Raw genomic sequence first — 21,928 nt, forward strand, 5'->3', positions numbered from 1 at the left:
CTCCTTCCCTCAGCAGGGACACTGAAAATGTGTCATGGATGGGTCTTCCAGCACGACAATAAACCTTAATATACAGCCAAGGCAACACAGGAGTGGCTAAAGAAGAAGCACATTTAGATGATGGAGTGGCCGAGCCAGTCTCCGCACCTTATTCCCATAGAAAACCTGAGGAGGGAGCTGAAGCTTCGAGATGCCAAGCATCAGCCAAAACCTGAAGGGTTTGGAGAGGATCTTCAGAGAGGAGTGGACCACAATCCCTCCTGAGATGTGCACAAACCTGGGGACCAACTACAAGAAGCATCTGACCTCTGTGTGTCCAACAAGGGTTTCTCCACCAAGTGACTAAGACATGTTTTGCAAAGGGATCAAATTCTTATTTCCCACAGTTAAATGCAAATCAATTTTTATCTTTTATATAATGTACATTTCTGGATTTTATTTTTGATATACTCTCTAAAATAAACCTATACCATTAACTGTTCATTTCTTTATAAGTGGGCAAACTAACAAATCTGCATACTGCAATACTGCAATACTTATTTCCTCCACTGTATGTTGCACATCATTGGTATTATTAGTATCAGTATAGTCTTTGTTGTTTGTTGTTATACTGTATGTGTAGGGGTTTACCAGGGACCGTGATGGTTATACAGTCTGATCGCTGCAGGAAGGAAGGAGCATGTTGAAGGATAGGGAAAACAATTAAGTTGAAAGGAGTATGTCGAAAATATAATTTAAAAAATGAATTTTTTGAAAATATAAAATAAGTCATAGTGTCGAAATTATGGAAAAAGTCTATATTAAAGTAATTCGTAAATATATTGTGAAGTCATGGTGTAGTAGGTTGAAAAATATGAAAAAAGGCATAATTTAGTATGTCGATAATATCATGAAAAAAATCATTTTTAGTAGTTCTAAACATAAAGATAAAAGTCAGTTTAGTGAGTCAAAAAATATTATACATACTATATCAATAAAGTCTCAATATAGTACATTTAAATATATGAAAAGTGTAGTATCTTGAAAACAGTCATAATATAGTGTCTCTTAGCTCATGGCTTAAGTGACATAAGCAATATAAATCAACAGTTTCAAGAAATAAAAACTTCTGAATGACTTTTCACATCCACATTTGTATGTTTTTTTTCACATCCTGGTTGCACACACAGAAAATGATCTTTGATGTCGATGAATTGTGAGCATTTGATTATATGAACGTTGCATTGTTGCATTGGAGTTGTTGACATTGCGCAGCGGTAATATCAACTACCGCCATCAAACACAGTAAAAAGTCATTTGCCGGGGCGAAGCTTTCAGTCAGTCCTTTCCTTCCCTTTGCACTACATGGTATTGTTATTGCCTTTTATCAGTGGACAAGCTCAATAAATCATCTTGTTTCTACATACATAAAGTTATAGTATTCAAAATATAAAACACCACATTCCAATGAGTTTCACAAGGTTTAATTACCTGACCCATATCCAGAAATGGCCTTCAAATGCACTGAATCCACAAAGAAATATTCTCATGAAGAAAAAGCAAGATGGACAAGCATTATGATAACAAGAACAGGCAATACAAAGCGTTAATATGAGATTATCACTGAACTTAAGCAATACAAATTATAGAACAATCATTCATTCCTGCACTTCAACTAAAGAATAAAAAAAGAGAGAAAAAGTTATATTTTAAAAGCAACACAGACCTCCAGATTCAAGTGTCCACTTGTTTTTCTAGCTTAAAACATTTAGAAAAACATGGATGCGATGTCCACCTGAGTTTGTGATGAGATTCATTACCTAGCACACTATAGCTACTATTAGCAACAATGCAGCTCACCGCACTGGGTTTACCAAAACTGCATTATGTAGAATAGCTTTCATGTATAAGTGGATTCCAAATCTTTTGTCCCGAGCTAAGTTTACTCAAAATATGTACGTTTCCCCTCAGGGTATTCTTGGTTCATTCATTCCTGTCTCTACTTTGTATTACTTTCATATCATCTTTGACAAAAGATAAGCTCTGCTAATTTCTGAGCAATGACCAATATATAGTGTGGTGGAAGACAAGGAATGCTTTTAATGTAGATCCTGTTTTCCTTGCAGAATTGTGTTGCTCAAATCATGTATTCCTACCTAAGATAAACCTTTAGGGGTGCAAATCATTTTCACATTCTTCTGGGTGCAAGGTGTAATTATAAACACACATATAAAAAACAAAACAAAAACCTTAGTCAAAAAAGCAAAGAAAATCAACAAACTCAAAAACCCATCCAAACAAACCAACTTGTCACTCTCTATGTAACAGGTACACTAAAACAACAGACGGCCATAAAAGCATGTTAGCATGTTGCTAATGCTCATTGACACACACACATACGTACAAAGATGCAAATGCATATTCAAACTGTATGTACAACAACATTTGTACAAAGGGGACACAAATCAAAGACAGGCTCGGTGGGAGATCAGGCACAATATTCAACAGTTTTGTGTTTTTCTTGATTTTCTTTATGTACTTGCCCAAAAGCAAGTTGTATCTCCATCAGGGCGATTATATTACACAGGTTTTCCTATTCATGTCTATAGATGAACCAGGACAGAAAAAGGAAATGTCAAGGTTCATCAGACATGGCTGGACAGCCCATTGCTCAATGACATTCTACATTTAGGAGCTTATTGAGAAAACGAGTTTATTTGTTGCCATTTGTCCTGAAACATTACCCTAGCTTGTGATACCCATTTTAGGAACAGACTCTCCTGCTTCCAAAAACCACAATACCTAATTTAGGAAGGGGTCTGGCTAGCAAGAGATTTGAGTTTTTCTCGTGTAAACAAGTACACTCTAGCAACATGCTAGCGCTAGATTCCAAATCAGATCTGTCCACTATAAAAACACATCTCAAACAAAGCTATCATCTAGTCCAAATTTGAAAAAGGATAATGGTTTCCCTGCAAACATTTAGTTTAATGTCTTCCAGGTGGATCCAACATCAACATGAAATCTGTGTACGTGCCACCTTAGCAACATACAAGGACAATGTTTAATACCGAGTGGAGTGGAATTAAAAATGAAAAATCTCAGTGTCAAAGAGTCAGCTGTGAGCAGATGCCTGCTCCTAAGTTAAAGTATAATCAGAATGACAGAGGGAATAATAAGACACTCAGCCAGTGCCTGAGTCAGTTGTGTGTATGCCAATAAGCCATTTAGGTTATGTAAATAACAGAACGCCAGATTAACAGCACACAACAATTTACAGCATTTGTACATCAACTCCAAGACTCAGGGCCAGGATACACAACATGAAACAGCCTGAATAAGTGGAATTGCACTGCACATAAATTCATTTCTTCTACTTCCATTTCTCATGGTCATTCGTACGGCAAGACACCCTATGGAAATCTGAGCCAAAAACAAGGTAGCTTACTGTAAATAAAGGGAACAAATTGTAAAACCTTTAGTTCCTATCATAACAATACAGAAATTCAGACATGTAGAAGAGTAATGAATATATAATAAAACACCACAGTGGAGCCAGTTTGAATGTTAAATCTTCAAGCTTCTCCATATACCCCATGACATAATGACAAAATAGATTTGACCCGCACTGAAAAAATACTGTATAACACCTCGAAGCAGCCAACTGTGCATTTTATTCTCCCATCTGCAACATGTCTTCATGTACAGGGGCCCTAATGCCTTCACACAAGCAAGAATACATTCAGCAATAGTGGAACAAACTAAATGGATCTTTGTATGAATGGACAAGAAAAGGAAAAGAGAACGTGTGTATTCAAACTAATACACAGTTTATTTCAAATGCTTATGATTAAAACATTTTTTGAATTCAGACATTGGGAGGGAAACAAATGTTATGATGACAGAATGACTGATGTTCTTTCCAATCTCCTGCATGGGTTCCAATGTAGTAAATTCACAGAGAAATAATGGTGATCTTTAAATCACAGCTCTCTGAAAACAATCACAACAATACACAAGTTATAATTGTTCATATTGTTAATGTGTCTCTGGCTGTAAATGAATCTAGATGAAAGACAGGCTGATCTGGTCTCAAAACACACAGATGCATGAGTCAGTTATTTACATCCCATGTAATTACTGTCAGCCGTAACAGACACCAGGAACTGCATTTAGAGGCGGATGCACGGAAATGACTTTGATGTGCAGTTTTGACACAAGAGAAAGGAGACTGCCAACACGCCTCTCTCCCCTTAGGACGAGACTACAGTGAAAATGTCAGCAATTGAAATCTTCCTGAAGCTTCTTTGGCTGTAGCATTTGGCAATTCAACAGGGAAACAATTGCTGAGGGATGAATTGCAGTGCGTGGATGTAGAAATGAAGAAAGAGGGAGGGGAGTAACAATAAGTAAATGACTGCATGAGAGGATCTTGTGCAGGAACTTATGAAAACACACACACACACACACAGACACACCTAATGTCTCCACCAACAGTCAACCAATCAAGTAATACGGTGTGTGTTGGTGCAAATACAAAAAAAACTACAAAGAAAATGGTTGTGGTGTGAATAATTGAAGCGGGGCAAATTGAAATATATTTCTCTTTACCCCTAACAACGTGCAGGATCATAAAAACTCAACAAACAGGTTGCCAGTTGTGCTTATAATACGTCCTCTCATTCAAAAGCAAGTTCATGCAAAATCTCGTGCCATGCCTGCATGTCTCCGTGTTTGTGTTTGCGCTCAAAAGGCTAAAAAAAGATAAACCGGCTCTTATGTGTTAGAAATACACACGTATAGTGGTGATGGGACTGAAATGCTGTGTGTTGAAATGTCCATTTGAAATAAGCAACAGCGTTACACATGCAGATGCCCATTCATGTGAGTGTTTGAGCAAGGAGACAGACAAGACTATATGTGTGTGTGTGTGTGTGTGTGTGTGTGTGTGTGTGTGTGTGTGTGTGTGTGTGTGTGTGTGTGTGTGTGTGTGTGTGTGTGTGTGTGTGGGCACCACTGGAGGAACAGTACGTAGGACATTGGACGAGGGAGACGATGACGCTGATGTTTGGATGGTTCTGCTTCTAGAGGCTTCACATCTGTTGTGGGCGTGTTCTGGGCCACATGTCTCTCCACACCCCTGAGTGTGTTTGGTTCTCCTCTTCCTCTCATTTCATGGTTGTTTTTTTTCCCGTTTTTTTGGTTACAGTGATCTGCAGCTTCTGATGCAAATGGTTTTAGATGCGTTGAGGGTGGTGATGGAGCCGGCCAAGCCTGGTTGTGAAGTCTCGGTAGGAAGACAGGCGGTACTCGTTGAAGCTGGCAGTGTTGATGTTTGTTCAGTGGGTCAAGCACAAGTTTAATTTCAAGACTTTGGCCAGAGCAGTTTCCATAGAGATTTGTTGCAGATGATAATTTAACGCAGGTCATCTCGCCACAATGTTATGGAGGTTATGTCATACACAGGCTGCCCTTTGCATGCCATCCAATCTTCAGTCGGGATAGACTCTTCTTCTGCAGTCCTGGACAAACTCAGTCGCTGGATGGAAACAGGAGAGCTCTACTTGAGATCTACACATTTCTTCACCAATTTGTAGCACCACAGGGATATTCAAACCAAAAACCTATTTTCATCAGTTTCATTTCAATGCATCAGTGGTCCAGCACTGCGACCATGCAGCTAGATCCTAGATAGTCTGGGTTGAGTAGACTACGCCGACTGGATGTGTCTGATTGGAAGAGAAAGTAGGACCCTCCAGGATTTTAGACGTTCTAGGTTCTGGTTGATTTTCTGTTCATGAGTAGCATCTGAGCTGGGTATGAAATGCTTTGTTGCTCTGGGATGGGTCTGCTTGGTTAAGAATCTGGCTCTGGGTTAGAGGTTCAGTCAGCAGAGGTAAGAGATTTCAGGACAGGCCAGAATGGGATGTGGTTCTGGTTTCTTGTTCAGTGGGAACTACTACTGGTCTCAGGTCGAGCTTTAGTAGCAGTCCGTGGAGCTCCGTAGAGGGTCACTGATGCTATGTGGTTATTCTGCATCACCTGCGAGAGAGAAATACAGAAAGAGAATGTTAGAATGGACTGAATCACATACAAGGTAAACAATCATTTGAAGTGTACTCCTGTTTGTATCAGGCCTTTTGTACACATTGGAACATTAGCTAAGTCCAAAGAGATGTGTGTTCTGACCTCAAAGATCATCCTCTGCAGTCCGAAGCAGAATGTAGAGCCGAAGGGGTTTGTGTTATTAGCGGATGAGGACCTGACAAACACAAACATGTCATTATTTCAGAGACAGTTTGCATACAGATTTGAAAGAGTACCACTTTCAAGTTACCTAAAGCCCCCAGACTGCCAAAGCCATAAAGGTAGGGTAGGTAAGTTTGAGAAACCGGCTCGAGATACACTTTTTGTTATATTCCATGGAATGCTCTTAACATCCCGATAGCAATGAATATCTTAAGTGCTTTGACAAAAAATCCATAAAAAAATGTCATCTGTGGAAGCCGTAGTACTGTAAAAAGTACGACCAATCATTTTAGCCGGCCCGGCTAAAATAACTGGATGGCTGTGCACAAACTTATCTCGTGCCCTCATTGGTCATGTGCGCGTTCGTGTGTGTTGGAGGAGGGGCTCTATAAGGAAGTGGCAGATTTTCTCCGGATGTGTATTTTTCAAATTCTAGCGATCTCGAGCCGGTTTCTCAAACTTACTTACCCTACCTTTAAACAACATCTAAATTGTAACTTTAAAATGATCTTAGATGGAAGTGGGACACATTTAAAGAAGCAATGGTGCAATGTGATACATTTTGACCAGATTCAAGAGCATATGATCGTACCTGTGGAGCACTACGGGTTTTTCCATTGGGTGCCCGAGCAGTTCCTGGATCTGGTCCCACTGATAGGGGAAGAAGAAGACATACTTTATTAATCCCATACAGGTTTACACACATTACACACACAGGGGAGGACATACATGCACAAACACAGAGGATACATGCACACACACAACCACATGCAGACGCCAGTACCCGGCGGGAGTTTCGAGGTTAGGTGCCTTGCTCAAGGGCACCTCGGAAGTGGCCTTGGAGGTGAACTGGGTAAATATGAGGTATATGTTCACCTCTCCAGCAACCAGCTCACTCCATTATTTTTTTTTTTTGTCCGATCGGGACGTGAACCGGTCTTCGACCCTTCGGTTCCAAGAACAAGTCCCTACAGACTGAGCCACTGCCGCCTCAAACCACACTTAGCAGAATATTCAAGAGACACATTTTGTGGCAGTATACAAAAAAAGGCTTGTTTTATCCACTGCCATGCATCACAAGGTCACAAGACCTGTACAACAATATTTGTCAACAACAACTACTTTGTGGTTTGTATTAGCTTCCAGGTGATAGTACTGCAGCTAGGCCTCAGTGTACGAAGTATAAAAAGATGGTTGATCATCACATTATCTCTGAAGTAAAGAACAAACGTGTTTTTCTCTAAACTGAAAGATCATATAGGACCATATGAATTTGCATCAAGCAAATTGAAACGCGGCCTGTTTTCTTTATACTTCCTTGTTCGGTATTGGTGTTTTTAGCACTTTGTTTTTATTTTTTATTTTTTGGCCATTTTTTGAATGTGTTAAGTGGATAAAAGTCATTTAATATGACTGCAATTATATGTCTTCCTCTGAAGTAACATTGGAGGCAACAGAATCAAAAAGTCTTTCATAATATCAGACTATTATGGATATCAAACAATGGCAATGTTAACAGTCTAAATTAGAAAGCTGAACTCTTTGAAGACTCCAGGAGAAGCGACTATGTCCGATCATTACAGCCCCACCACAGTGCTGCGCCACCTTGTTAATTTGCAACAAAGCAACGGCCTCTGGCAAAATGTAACAGTGCTATAAACTCTGTCTATAACTCACCTTGTTGTAGGTGGTTAAGATGCAGTCCTCCGTCTGGGAATCAGCTCCTTCTGGAGTGGAGAGACACGGAGAACAGAGAAAGCAGCAATAGATCAAAAATCGACATCACGCTGGAATCATTCTTTGAGATACATGACTGATAAGGGTCTCACCTTTCTTAATCACTAGAGGAATCTTAAAGTCACATCGATGATAGCTGTGAGGAAAGAGAAAACATAATTATACACATAGAAAATTAAATCAATGACATGAATGATACAGTGTAAAGGGTAAAAGTTGAGAAACAAATGCTAATAGTATGAGCCCTGTGTGTAGATAATGTAGATGATGCAGTATGAGGCTGCAATGGTTCTGTACATGTTCTATTGTATGTACCAGTCCTTTTCCAGAATCTCAACCATCTGCATTCATAGTGAATGCTCCCATCCCATCCCTAAAGTGAATACATTTTATATTTTTTATAATATTTTTTTATCAAATATTAGTTTTGAAGCAGAAAGTAGCACAGAGCAAATCTCATAACTGGTTTAGACCTTTAGCACATTTTTGCTAGCTTACTGTTACCAAGTAAGATGTAGCTTGATTAAGCTAAAAAATGCTAATAGAGTATAAACTTGTCCAATTCCATGTTTACTGGAATGTATATATATATATATATATATAAAAACATAAATTAGTTTATCACTTTATATTCTAGGTTTGCTCACAGACCACAGTATAGGCTAACATTTTCCAAGTACCTTTCACAATGTATGAATTTGACAAATAATATATTTAAATTATCCCTTGAATGGATTATGTTAGTTTATAATATGGTAAAGGGTATGGTTTAGTTCAAATGGTAAATACAGCCAGTGCATATAACCACTATATTTCCATTTTATTATTGTGATTTACAATGAATTCACGTTGAATACGTCCAGAATGTTGCATCATTATGCAGCAAATGTAGAGGAATCACAACGAAAAAACAGACACACAGAATCATGTAGCTAGACAGAGAGATATTTACATATTGAAGTTGTAATGTCCGGGGAAGTTGGTATGAAGGACAAACTTCTTAACCAGGTGAGTTGTAGAGTCAAACAGGATATCCTGAAAAAAACAAACAGAAAACCCAATCTTTAAAAATGCCTCTTTGCCACATGATTGGCAAGAGCAGCACATTACAGTCCTATCTACTGCAAACAGCAGCAGGGCGAGTGGAAGCTGGACTACACCCCCACTCACATTCATTATTACCAGCTGGTCACTGAGCAGAGGCTCAAGCTTTACCAACTGACAGGATATTTCAGTATGATGTGACTGAAAACAGTCTAAAAAAAAAAACAGAATATAGAATATCACTGCAGGAAATAACAGATATGTAAATGTTGATACTGAAAAAATAGTGTTGCACATTTTTGGCTGATATACATGTCCTATTAGCTTGCAGAAGTATATTACCAATAGGGATCCTAAAGCGTAAAACATATGTTAGACTTATTTCATGCCACATGCAATTAAGACACATTGTAGGTGTTTTTTGTTTTGTTTTGTTTTTTTAAGATCATGAATTAAATTAAATGCCTTTCTAGTATTTGTATTAGCATGTATTCATCATCTTATAAACATCTTCAGCAGTAACATACTTCACTGCGTCTCCGCAACCATGTTTGCACTTCTTCCTTCGCGAAAAGTACATTACTATGGACGAGCCGAGCGTTCAACATTTTAAACAATTCTAAAGTAAATCAAACACAACCTTTTTTCGTCCAAGACTTCATCCAGGCTTCTTAAAAAAAGAATTCTGGCTTGAAATCAAACGGTGACTAACTCAAGTTAAAGTGGATGAGTTCTTAAACAAGAAAAAACAATAAATACAACTACTTATTAAAACACGACCACTTAAGTATCCAAACGTATGCACACAAGAGTAAGGCCGAGTTTACATACCACTCCGAGGGTGAAGTAGTTGAAGAAGTAGTCGTTACATTTGGAAGGAACCTGCTTGTGTGGAGACGGAGAGTGGATCTTCATCTAAAAAAGAACAAAATTATACAGATGATAAATGACTATATATGTCGTCAAGTAATGCTATTATTGTCTTTTTTATGGTCAGGCAGATAAAGAGAAATGTTGCCTTTATTTGTCATGTTTCTGGCAATAACTGAAATTGGCTTTTTATCTGTTTAATGTGAACTGAACCAGCAAGTTAATAACTAAATTATTCATCAGTGCTGTTTGACTGTTGCTACCCGAAAATGATTTGAGGAAAGTAATGAGATTGAACCACAAAGAACATTTCTGATGCTAAATAAGGGTGAGAATGCTTGTTGGGTTAGTCACAGTTTACCAATTACAGATTACCAGTCATAATCACACTTACACTTAATCAAATTTCAATATAAAATGTATTTGTATGCTAAGTTTATAGCCAATGAGTAATTTTCTGCCACTAAGGATTTCTCAATCAACATAAAAACGAGTCCCACAAACAAATGTTAAAAACACAGCATGAAGTGGTTTCACGTAAAAAATCAGCAGACAAACTAAACCACTAAAGTTTGCCAAGTGTTTTTCTCTGATAACTTAAACTCAAGTCATCTTATGACTTAAATCCTCGCCTGGTTTCAACAAATAAAAGGTAAAAGTGCTGATTCTGAGTAGAAAGCTTTAAAAAAGAAAATTTGAAAAAAAGAGGGGACGGAGCTTATGCCTGCTCATGCGGGAGATTCTTCCTGCAGATTGTCAGCTAAACACTGCCGTGAGTAAACGCCATATCATGTTCAAAACCACATCAAGGATTATTTCTGAAACAGTATGGAGCTCAAATGCTTTGGTGCAAGGTGAGTTCCTTTTTTTATTGCCTGCTTTTTTACACATGCTCTCTCCAGTACAGGTTAGCTCTGAGTGTTAGCGATGCTTGCTAATGTAAACAAAGACCATATTACGTCCAAAACAGTCGGGCATTGTTTCTGATAGGGCCGATATTACGTCATATTGGACGCAAATCTGGATCAGCTCCGTTGTACCCCCTGTTTTTAGAGATTTGGGTACGGAGGAAAAGAGAGAGGGGTTTGTTTTCTGACACTTTGTGAGTTCCCTGAAACACCGGGGACACATATTTATGTATTAAAGACATCAACAATTGCATTTTGCATGATAGGTCCCCTTTAAACTCATTTAAGATATCCTAATGTATATCATGATTTCTTGTGATCCCACACTCAAGATGTAGAAGCCAACTGCCGTGCACATTCAACTGAGTAAAAGGTGGACACTCTCTTGCAAAATGTAGCATGTCAGTAGCTAAAAGACTCAAATTATGTTTAGATTAAAAGATCACAACCCCAGGGTGGATATTGAGTTGACAGAGGATGAAAATCAGGATAAAACAAGCAAGGTTTTATTAAAGACAATGAAGTAGTTCAAACAATGACAATAAATGCACACTTAAAGGAACAGACTATTCCTACCTTGTCCTCAGACTTGAAGAAGACTTTATGTGGCGAGCCCAGAGCACCCAGTACATCCTGACATGAATCTCCAAAGTAGATGCGCCTTTCTATCGACCTCACTTTAGAATCCGCCATCCCACCTGGACCACAGCCTGTATTCACACAATACAAACAAACAGGAAAGTAAAATATTCAGTCTCTAGCTAAATGATGAAGAAACAGCATGTCAGGGGAAATGGTTGTCTCCCTGAGTGTGGCCAGTTGGACACAATCACTTTTTGTGTTTACCTTACGTCAAGATATACATGGTCCATACGTTTTATCTTGTTTTGCTGTGATGTTCATCGGAAAAAGAGCTGTAATAAAAATACTATTTAAGGTGGACCTATCATGCTATATTTGAATAATATAGTGTAGGACCATACCTATATAAGGCATATTTATACTTTTTTTTTTTCAAAATATCAAACAGATCATGCATTTTAGCCATGCCTCATTTTGCTCAATTTGACATTTTCTAGCTCTGTTTTTGCAAGGGCTGATTCAGTGAGAACAGCACCATCTACTGGCCTGGCATATGTACTACAGCGTCTCCAGCGCTTTCGAACGGCAATGGCCGTAGCTGTCTCCTCCTGATTGGTGGAGTTGGCCCAATAGCCGTAGCGCCACTGTCCTGACGTCAGGACAGTGTTCAAATCTGGATCAGTTTTTATCAGATCCGTTGCAGCCCCTTTTTTAGAGATTTGGGTATGGAGGAAAATAGAGAGGGTTGTGTTTTCTGACACTTGGTGAGTTCCCTGGAACACCGGGACACATATTCATGTATAAAAGACGTACAAAAGTGCATTTTGCATGATAGGTCCCCTTTAAATATTACTATCCACTACAGCTAGTTAAATATTTTAACCAATTTGCAAACTGAACATAACTACTAAAATATGAATTACTTATTACTAATTATTATTATTACTTATTTTAAAATGTGTGTAGAATTTTGCACTTTTATATGGTAAATGCTTGAGTCAAAGTTCAGCAACATCATTGATTTTGATTCATGTTTATCTTTTGTGCGGGAATCCAGGAAGTGTGCATATATTTGCCTCGCATGGAAAGCATTAGAACTTGGATCAACCTGATGAAAAATTGTAAAAACCAAACATTTAATGTCAGCGCTGTAGATTGAAAGCCTGATAAGCAAATGGATGCTATTATGCTTGCCATGGCATATTTTTTATTCCCTTACAGATCTGAGATTCTGTTTTGTCCACACCCATAGGAGCGGAGGTGCAGAGGTTGAACTTCCCCACATTTGAGAAGATACAAATGTGAATAATAAACCTCATACACCTTTGCTATCATTTATACAATGTGCTTCAACACAGCTAATTGATAAGAACATTAAAAGTGATTAATAAATAGTTTAAGGTCAGTCTCCCAGGTATTAAATATTATAATGGTTGGATTTCTCTGTTAACTCCAGTTTCACAGCAGTGTTATGTATTGTGGTAGGTATGTGATGGAAAGTCAAGAGAAAGAAAATATGTGTGTCATTTTGGACAGATGTTGATCTATAATAAATCTTTGTCTTCAAGACATAAAGTACACAAACAGTTACCTGCAGTGAGAAGGCGGAGTTTGAGCCCCAAGGCCCCTGCCCGGTCTCTCAGGACATCCACACACTCCGCAAAGATGTTGCCAAGGAAACAAGCCAACGGCATTGCCGGAGCTCTGAGGACAGAGAGTACAGTGTGTGTGAAAGTCTTTATTTTTTTGTTAAAAATAAATGTTCTCACTTTTTCACATTTCAAACTGTTAAAAGGGGATATAAGGATCTCACACGCTCTTGTTTACTTTGTCAACAATGGATAATTATGATTAGAATTGTGCTTATTGACCAATATGGATCAATATAAAAGTCACTAATCACTATTTACAAAAACTGGTTAGAGAACCTAGTGCACCCTTTGTAAGAGGCATGTCCTTTATATAGGTGATGTACAGTTTGTGTGTGTAAAGCCTCTTACACACACAAACTGACACCAAAGAACACCTAAGAACACGTCGCCTCACGTCGCCTCACGTCGCCTCACGTCGCCTCACGTCTCCTGCGTCTTGGCCATGTGTCGCACTGGAACACACCGCAAAGACTTCAGCCGACGGCCAAGAAGCACGTACGAACTGCGCATGCGTGAGTGGCAATAACTCTCCAGACCAGCAGGCGACGGTAGTGTGTATTCGTCATTCAAAAGAGGCAACAACCGGAAGACAGACTGCGTGATACACCGAGAGAAGAAGAACAGACTGCGTGATATAAACAAACAACAAATAGCGTGTGCGTTCCATTTTCACTCTACAGCGAGAAGCTCATGGGGCTTTCCCGAACCTGTGTCGAGAGCTGGAGTTAAATTAAATCTCAGATTTGCCTTCTTAATAGTTTGTTTGGGTCCCTCACTTCCGTTTCGCTTCTCATGCACTGATTCGCTAAGCTGAACAGCCAATCAGAGTGATTTCTTTGGCCAACGGCCCCCGATTCAACATGTCAAATCGGCGGCGGAAGGTGTCGGCACGGCCGAAAATACACGACGGTGCACTACACACTAATCTGAGTAGGGCGACACAACGCTCATCGACGGCCCGACATCTATCAACATCTATCGACGCCGATAATCGGCTCGGTGTGTAAGAGGCTTAAGTGTGTGTGTGTATGTTACCTTGTTTCTTGCAGGTTGTTGCCAGTGTAGATGTGCATCCTCTTGACCATGGCCCCGTGTGGAATCTGCAGGGAGGCCAAACCCATGGCAAAGTTAGGCTGCCAAGGCAAAACAACTGGGAGTGATAGGGGACTGGTACATACTGTGTTTTTGTGTGAACAACAACAAAGAGATGTTTACAGACATATATTTTACACAATTACAGAAAGGTGTGGAGTGAAAGTCTCATAACACTGACTAACCTAAACACCACACCGTGTTATCTCTGATGAGTGACAATTATTTATAACCTTTTTTGTATCCAATCGAATCAAATGTCATGTTACTCAACAGAGGTTACTACATTGCAGTGCATTCATCACCACCAAGCAACAGATGAGTCATTCTAGTATAGAATAAAAGCTTGCAGGTCTTAAGAAATAAAATAAAAAGTTATCCATAGTAAGAAATAAGGCTTACTTGCCCCGAGAAAAAATTAAAGACATATAGGAGTAACATAATTGATTAAGTTCAATGAACATTTTAAAGTAACACAATAGCCACCATAAAAGAGATTCAACTGATTAAATGAACAATTGTAGATGTTCACAGGAGTCTTCCGTTATTGGGAATAGTCTACATTTTAGGGGTTAACAATCAAAAAGGTGTCCAAATGTGTTCTTTTGTACACGATGCATTATGAACCTTTCCATTGTTTTACTAATGCATCAGTTTTGTCTAAAAACACTTAAAGGTCCGATGTCATGCTTTTCTGGTTATTACCCGTCCCCTTGTGTGTTATGAAGGTTTTTCTGCATGTAAACGGTCTGCAAAGTCACAAACCCTCAAAGTACACCCTGTAGCGAGTAAAACTCTAACACAGAAAAGACCTGTCTATGCTGCCCCAGAACGCCTCGTTGGAGATTTTTATTTTTCCATTTTTTCCAGTTTCGCGATGTCTCGCTGTCTCGCAGACCCCACGCAGCATCCAGGAAACGACACCAGTAATACAGCTTACACTGTCTGCTCCTCACAGCAGCGAGCCGCGCAACGTCCCGCCAACACGGCACCCAGACCCCACGCAGCATTCTCATCCGTTTGTCATTACTGGTGTCATTTTCTGGTTGCTAACGCCATTGTAACACATAATCACTGGTGTTCCGCTGTAACGGTGGTTGGCTCATCAGAACAGAGTGGGCGAGCTGACCAATCAGAGCACAGTGGGCTCACAGGGAGGGGGGGGGGGCAGGAGCTCCAACAAGCCGTTTAGGACAGAGAGTGAATACACATACTATACAGAGATGCTGTATGAGAAACCAATGTGAGTTTGGAAAATTGAACATTATAAATCTATTCTAGTAGACCTCAACAATGGAATTATGATCAGTAGAAATGGCCATGACATGGGACCTTTAATTCATCTCAAATGCATACATCTTACCAACTCACAACAAACAGGAAACAAACTACAGGTGGGCTTTAATGACATGCAACAAAAGATAATAATTCAAACAAAAAGCTGAAACTACCATGTTTGTACATGCACACAGCCACAGATGCCTAGAAAAGCACCAGCTGTTGTTTCAAATGGCTGAACAAACTTATTTCACCAAATCAGCATGCAGCTCAGGGCAGATGTAAGGTTTGAGAAAACAAATCAATGCAGTTATTATGATATCACGGATATGTTGGAGCAGCAGAATGGCTGAACCACAAAGACGTGAAAAGCTGCAAAAACATAGTCAATAGGATATAAAGTGAACTTAGGGAGCAATACATATGTCAATCAAGATGTGTGCTTTCACAGTAGCTGCAGAATGGAGCCGACAGCTGCACAGTCCGATCATCACTCCAGATACTCACAGCTGTGCAGTACAGGCAGTATAACCACTGAGTAATTGTACAAGCCTCATTCCAAAAACAAATGTACAAAAGGATCAGATCTGACACTTCTGTATGTTTAAACATGCAGTTGGCACACTGAGTGAAGTCATGTTGTGCTGAAAATCTGAATGTAAGCTGCTGGGTGTCAGTGTTGTATTGAAGAATGTAATCATGGAGCCTGAGCTTACCCATGTCCCTACACTCTCTACTGCAATCTAATTGCACTGCTTGCATAACACGCAATAGGTATTTGAACAGCACACAACTGGAGTTCACACTTGGGGCATTTTGATAAGTCAAAGTTATTTTCAAAATTGCAGGAAATCTGCCACAAAGGTAGGGTGTGACAACAATCACATCTCTAAGCATTTTGGATGGATCTATAGATTGGTGCAGTGAAGATATATTTTTGTAGGGGCTCCCTCAACAAAAAGCTGAATTATTTTTCACTTGGAATATCGCAGTGGCAAAAACACAGTTATGATACTTGTTCAGCGGGATAATCTCCATTGATTAACACCACTCTTATGAGTTTTGAAGCGTAAATGCAATCACTAGAAGTAAAAGGCTAACAGTAGGCTATAAACAAACTACACTACAGTCGCATGACTGGATATCACCACTGCTAAGCTAAAGGCGGCTAATATTTAGCTTGATGATGTTTACTAGTCTTATTAAGTCACACAGAGAAGCTTTGGACATTCAAGTGACATATTTTATATCGCTTAAGAAAACTTGACATTCTCGTAAGACCATTCTTCAGGCATTTAACCACATAAACATTTACAAAAATGTGAGAACAAGAAATGTTAAATTCTAACTCATTCCTGCACAACTCTATTGTGCTCAGGAGTGAACAAGCAGCAAGACAATCTAATTATCCTCTTGTGTTTGTTTCATCATTCTGTTACACATCTTTTGTTATCATCACATAACAACATCAAGCCGTGCTCAAAGCAAACGTAGAACATGACCTCAGACTGTTCCATGTGAAGGGTAATCATTTCAACTACAAGGCTGCCCTTCTTTAACTGGCTGACAAGCAAATTGATTCTCACCTCATATTTAGGAGCTTCATTCCACGAGTCCAGTTGGAAGGAGAAGGACAGGCCTCGAAAGTTGAGATGGAACAACTGCTCTGCAGCATTGTAAACTGAACAGAGGGGAATGGAAATGGAAACATTCAATGAAAAGCTAAATAACATTAAAATTCAGGCACGTTTGTGAGACATCCTTTAATGTGCTTTTGCTTTGTAGTACCTCCAGGGTGTGTAGCTCCAAATGACTGGTCTATTTGCTCTATTGTGGGGGCAATGGCCTGAGAGTTGAAATGGACTCCACTGAAACACAATACACACAGCCTGTGTTACATCTATTAACGCTTATACAGGATGTACTGCATTAGTTGTGGACCTTTTGCCGAAGAAATAAAACAGATTCAGCTGGAAGATAATCATACATACAGACATTAAGAAACACATTAACACAGGGGGACTCCATTACTGGGAGGCCTCTAACTATATAGCTGTATTACTCTGAGATGCTATGCCTTGTAATTAAAAAAGATTTATGTTGCAACTTAGAATGTACAGTGTATGATTACAATGGCCATTAGATAGATGAGAGCCTGTTGATAAAGGCCTATAACAATAACACATGAGAGTCTATGATGATGATTAAAAATCGTTCCTACACGTTTCTAAATGCAACTAGAAGGCAATATACATTTTGCATTAGTATATTTATATTGGTATTATATTTGTCCTCACCAATATTTCAGCTTGACTTTGCTCAGGTCGTACACTTCAATCACCTGCCATTCAGAAAGATGAAAAAAATTACAACGTGGACAAATTAAAATGGTTACTTAGATGTCAATAACAATGCCTAAAAAGTCTGTTTACATCTATCTAGAAAAAGGTGGGAGTTTGCAACTGCTGCTGCTAAATAATTGCGGTGCAATACCACAGCCACCTGTGACCATCCTCCATATCTGCAGTAGAACTCCAAGTTCAATTCAATCACTTTTAAATTCCTGTCTAATATTACCTTAAATAAATACATGTCATATACAGATCCTGAGCTTATTGAGAGTCTTTTCAAAGGTCCTAAAATCAACAACGTTCACCTTGAGTCTCTGATTTGTGGCATCAAACAGCAGTTTAATCCCATCCTGAGTCAAATTCAGTATGAGGTCATGGCTGAGTGGCGTCTGAAGGGGAGATAAACAAAAAAGCAGATTAGCTGATATGCAGACAGGCAAACAATCAAAATCAGCTCATTTTCAACTTAACCTAGGAAACAAGTCACAAAACAGAATGTATGACACAAAAATATAGACTGCTTCATATGAATGAATGCAAGTGTAATTGATGTGTTTTATATTTGGTGTCATCCATGTTAACATGAACTACTTCCAGTTGCTCTTGATACAATCTTTAATCTAAAAGGTATATGATAGTGTAAAAGCAACTTCCCTTTATGACCTTAGGTAATAGCTATTGAACCTTGGGGGATAATTATAGCCTGACATGCATTTGATATTTGAGGCTGATAAATACAAATTATATGCCTATATATTTTTTTTGTTTAAAATAAACTATTTTTTCCGGATTGTTTACTTTTAAGGAGGATTTGTAGTACACTGAAGTTGCAGATTGCAACCAACTGAATGCCCCTTTGCTCACCCCACACTTTCCAATCGTGTCATAGAACCTAAGGTGGCCTTCAGGATATGCCCTCTCAAGGATCATTGTTTGTTTTTTCTGTTTTGGGCTACTGTAGAAACATGGAGGTGCAACATAGCCAACGCTGAAGAGGACCACTTCATATATTCTTAGTAATTCATTTGATAAAACACTAAAAAAAATGTTTGTCATATTGAATCTTATCAGCCTGAATACACAGCAATACTAATATCGATATACGTTTAACAAAATACTTGAATGCAATACAGGACAGCCTAAACAAAACTAAATAAATACTGCTGCCTAACATGAGATTCTTAAACAAGCTATTTAACCTTTGTTGTGTGTTTGTGTCCGAGAGAGAAAACACAAAATAAAGAAAGACATTTATTACCTGTTCACTGTATAGCACCTGGACATTTTTGATGATGCGGCAGTGTTTCTGCAGGATAGAGATGGCCTGGGCCAATGGCATCCCTGAAAACACAAAATTGAAATGAAGAAATTGTATTTCTTCTGGAGCCTTAGCCGTTTACAGTTAACAATAACATAAGCATGCAAGAGACACATTAAATGTGACTTTCAACATTACTGATAGCTTGTAGATGCATTTGTTCTTTTCATCACTGTTATGTTGTAAAACTTACCTAAGGCGAATTCCCATTGCTCATTTCCTAGTGATCTCTCAGGCACCACCTCAAGATCCAGCATTGGCAAGTAGTGGGGGGCAGCTCACCTCACCTCAAGACACAATGGGACCCTCTGAGGGACCCTTTTTTCCTCGCCTGTCTCTCCCTGATCACAACACAGTCTCACAATAGTTTAAGATCTATCTACTCTAATTCATAACTCTATTGAGTAATTGTTCTAAATGTGACCAAACAACTAATACATATATGGTATAAAGAGTGGTCCCTCACAAGTCATAAGTGTGTTTAATATCTAAAATGACATCCACAGAGCCTCGTAATAAATGCATACGTTAAAAAAAATTATAATCTATTTAACAAGTTACCCAGGAAAGACTGACAGCTTGTAGGAAAACAAATTACGCAACCTGTCAGGCAACCTAAAACGAACAAGGCCAGCTGTCAGTTAACCTATTACTTGTTCGCGTGGTTTTAAAATCCATACGGATGAAAAAAAATGCAATCCACTCGAAGTCGGGAATAAACAAACAGATAAGACGGACGTGTCCATTAACCACAATGATCTGCTAAGAGCTCTTATTTAAAATCAACTTGTCCGGTTTCCGTGCTGCCCTGTGTCTCCAACACAGCACCTGATCCAGGGACAAACAGCTGGAAAATAGAGGCACGACAACACTTTCTCAGAGCCTGAATATTGACACTGTTAGCTGTCGTTATCTGTCACAGGCGGGCGGTTACGAAAGCATCAGCGCTCGACAACAACACTGTTTATTTGCGCTATGGGCTAACGTTAGCTGATGAGCTAGCTGCCACTAGTGTACTGGTAATGAAGTATAAATGTAAATAGTCTAGGTGAGGAAACAAAATCCACATTCAAGACAAAGAAAAAAATATATCGCAGTTCAGACTGGCACGACGTAAACAAAGCACGTAGAGCTGTCTGCTGTCTCTCTTTCTTCCTCTCACCGGAGCTTCAAGCTTTGAAGCTAGCTCTTCAGCAGCTAGTGCGCAAATTCAAAGTCCTCGCTGCGAGACGCTTCCCTTGTCAGCTCGTCAGGCGGTAATGCTTAATGCCCACGGTGTCCCTTGCTCGGGTTTAATATGTGTTCAGTGTCAGGAGCAGATAAGAGCAACACAGTGCCCCAACAACAGTAACTTCAGGCATCAACAACAGCCAGCAGGATCAGCTGATAATTCAACTTCCTGTTTTCGACGCACGCTCTCGGTTGGCGTGATGACGTCATGGTCAATTGAAACGTTTTCGCCAGCGCCATAGATAGATACAGTAGATCTCTATATGGCGCTGATTTTCGCCATTGACTGTATGGTTTTCGCGCAATACCTTTTGGGGTTTTACTGTATTATTAACTGTATAGGCAGAAAAATGGGCTTGTTGGAAAAAAGTGTCTCAAGATTTTTACTTTTCTTTAAAACTTTGCGTATAACATCCTGAAAAAAAAGACAAGACAAAAAGCAATATTGAATATTCTTTTACTCGAGTTTGTAGAAGAAAATATTAATGAATTAATTTGATTTATCACCGTATGTTTACCAAAATGCTCTCAATGAAAACAGTACGAATTATTCAAATTCAGGATGAAAACATGTTTTTTTAAAGTTAGTGCAATAATGCCAAGAACGACAGCAATATGGCACATCTGGGACTTTATTCCAAATCACCCATTTCTTAAATTAGGTGGTCTGCCCTATTTGCTTATGTCCAATTACAATTTTTTTAAAACCTTGTTTTTTTCACCGCACCAATATCTCAGTTGGAATAATCGTTAAATACTATTTGTCTCCCCTAAATTGGTTTGACATAATTTTTTCATTTGTAAAACAGTTATTTATTTTAGAAAGTCTTCCTATATATATATATACATATGTATGTTAATATCCTTCTCAAAGGTGTGTTGATATATCTTTAAGGGTAACATTAACCACCTGTTTTTCATTGTCTGTTAACCTTTAATAATAAAGACAAATAATAGACAAAATGTGTTATACTTTATCGAGCAATAAGTCAAAACTCAAAAATTAAGTATTAGGTCCCTCTTTAAGAAAGACTTTGTCTCTAATCCATTACTGGATAAAGTTAGTTTCCAATAGCTGTTTCCATCTTCTAACATGGTCAACATCAAGACAAAGCAATTTCATTGATACTAATTGTTCTTTTGTGGAATTGATGATAAAACAACCAAACTCATTTTGGAGCTATCCTAATAGTATTATTATTATTTTTTTGAAAGAATTCACCAAATATATATCCTCCTGGGACCCAGCCCATTGACAAATGTCCACTGTAGTGGACATTTTGTTAACATGCATCTCCTTTTACTCTTTTGAGCTACTCTATCAATCTCTACTGCACTGTACAGAGGACATCATGGGCTTTCCAGTGATATGTCATTGGTTAAAATTGCATGCTGGGAAGTTCCTCTTTCATTTAATCCAAAATGGCAGGCATACCAACAACAACATTTTATAGAGGCAGGAAGAGAAGTCAAATAGTGTTGATTAATTGTTATTTTTAACATGAAAATCACATATGTTCTTGTTTATTAACATGTGAGGAACTATATAATTACTTCTGAAAGCCATTCAATAATTCAAGTTTTGAAATAAGAGCTCTTTTATAAATGTCCATTCTAGTGGACGTCAGGATGCATCTT

At 38.7% G+C, this 21,928-nt stretch overlaps 1 protein-coding gene across 4 annotated transcripts; it reads right to left on the bottom strand.

Annotated features, from left to right (window-relative positions):
* Positions 1-1,447: 1,447 nt before the first annotated feature.
* cunh16orf70 (chromosome unknown C16orf70 homolog) lies at positions 1,448-20,466 on the bottom strand. Of its 4 annotated transcripts, XM_034141619.1 has the most exons (17): positions 20,223-20,465; positions 19,254-19,401; positions 19,001-19,083; positions 18,048-18,131; positions 17,689-17,732; positions 17,180-17,259; positions 16,978-17,072; positions 14,057-14,154; positions 12,961-13,073; positions 11,364-11,497; positions 9,841-9,924; positions 8,918-9,000; positions 8,058-8,101; positions 7,906-7,955; positions 6,821-6,879; positions 6,169-6,241; positions 1,448-6,021 (listed from the first exon to the last, which is right to left on the bottom strand). In XM_034141619.1, exons 2-17 carry the CDS (start codon positions 19,315-19,317, stop codon positions 5,926-5,928), a joined length of 1,284 nt encoding a protein of 427 aa, XP_033997510.1. In that variant the 5' UTR covers positions 19,318-19,401; positions 20,223-20,465; the 3' UTR covers positions 1,448-5,925. The 4 variants fall into 4 exon arrangements, with proteins under 4 accessions (XP_033997510.1, XP_033997511.1, XP_033997509.1 ...); XM_034141620.1 differs by having other exon boundaries at positions 7,906-7,952; positions 19,254-20,466; XM_034141618.1 differs by having other exon boundaries at positions 19,254-20,465.
* Positions 20,467-21,928: the final 1,462 nt, after the last annotated feature.

The sequence above is a fragment of the Trematomus bernacchii genome, unplaced genomic scaffold, assembly GCF_902827165.1.
Source record: "Trematomus bernacchii unplaced genomic scaffold, fTreBer1.1, whole genome shotgun sequence".
NCBI lineage: Eukaryota > Metazoa > Chordata > Actinopteri > Perciformes > Nototheniidae > Trematomus > Trematomus bernacchii.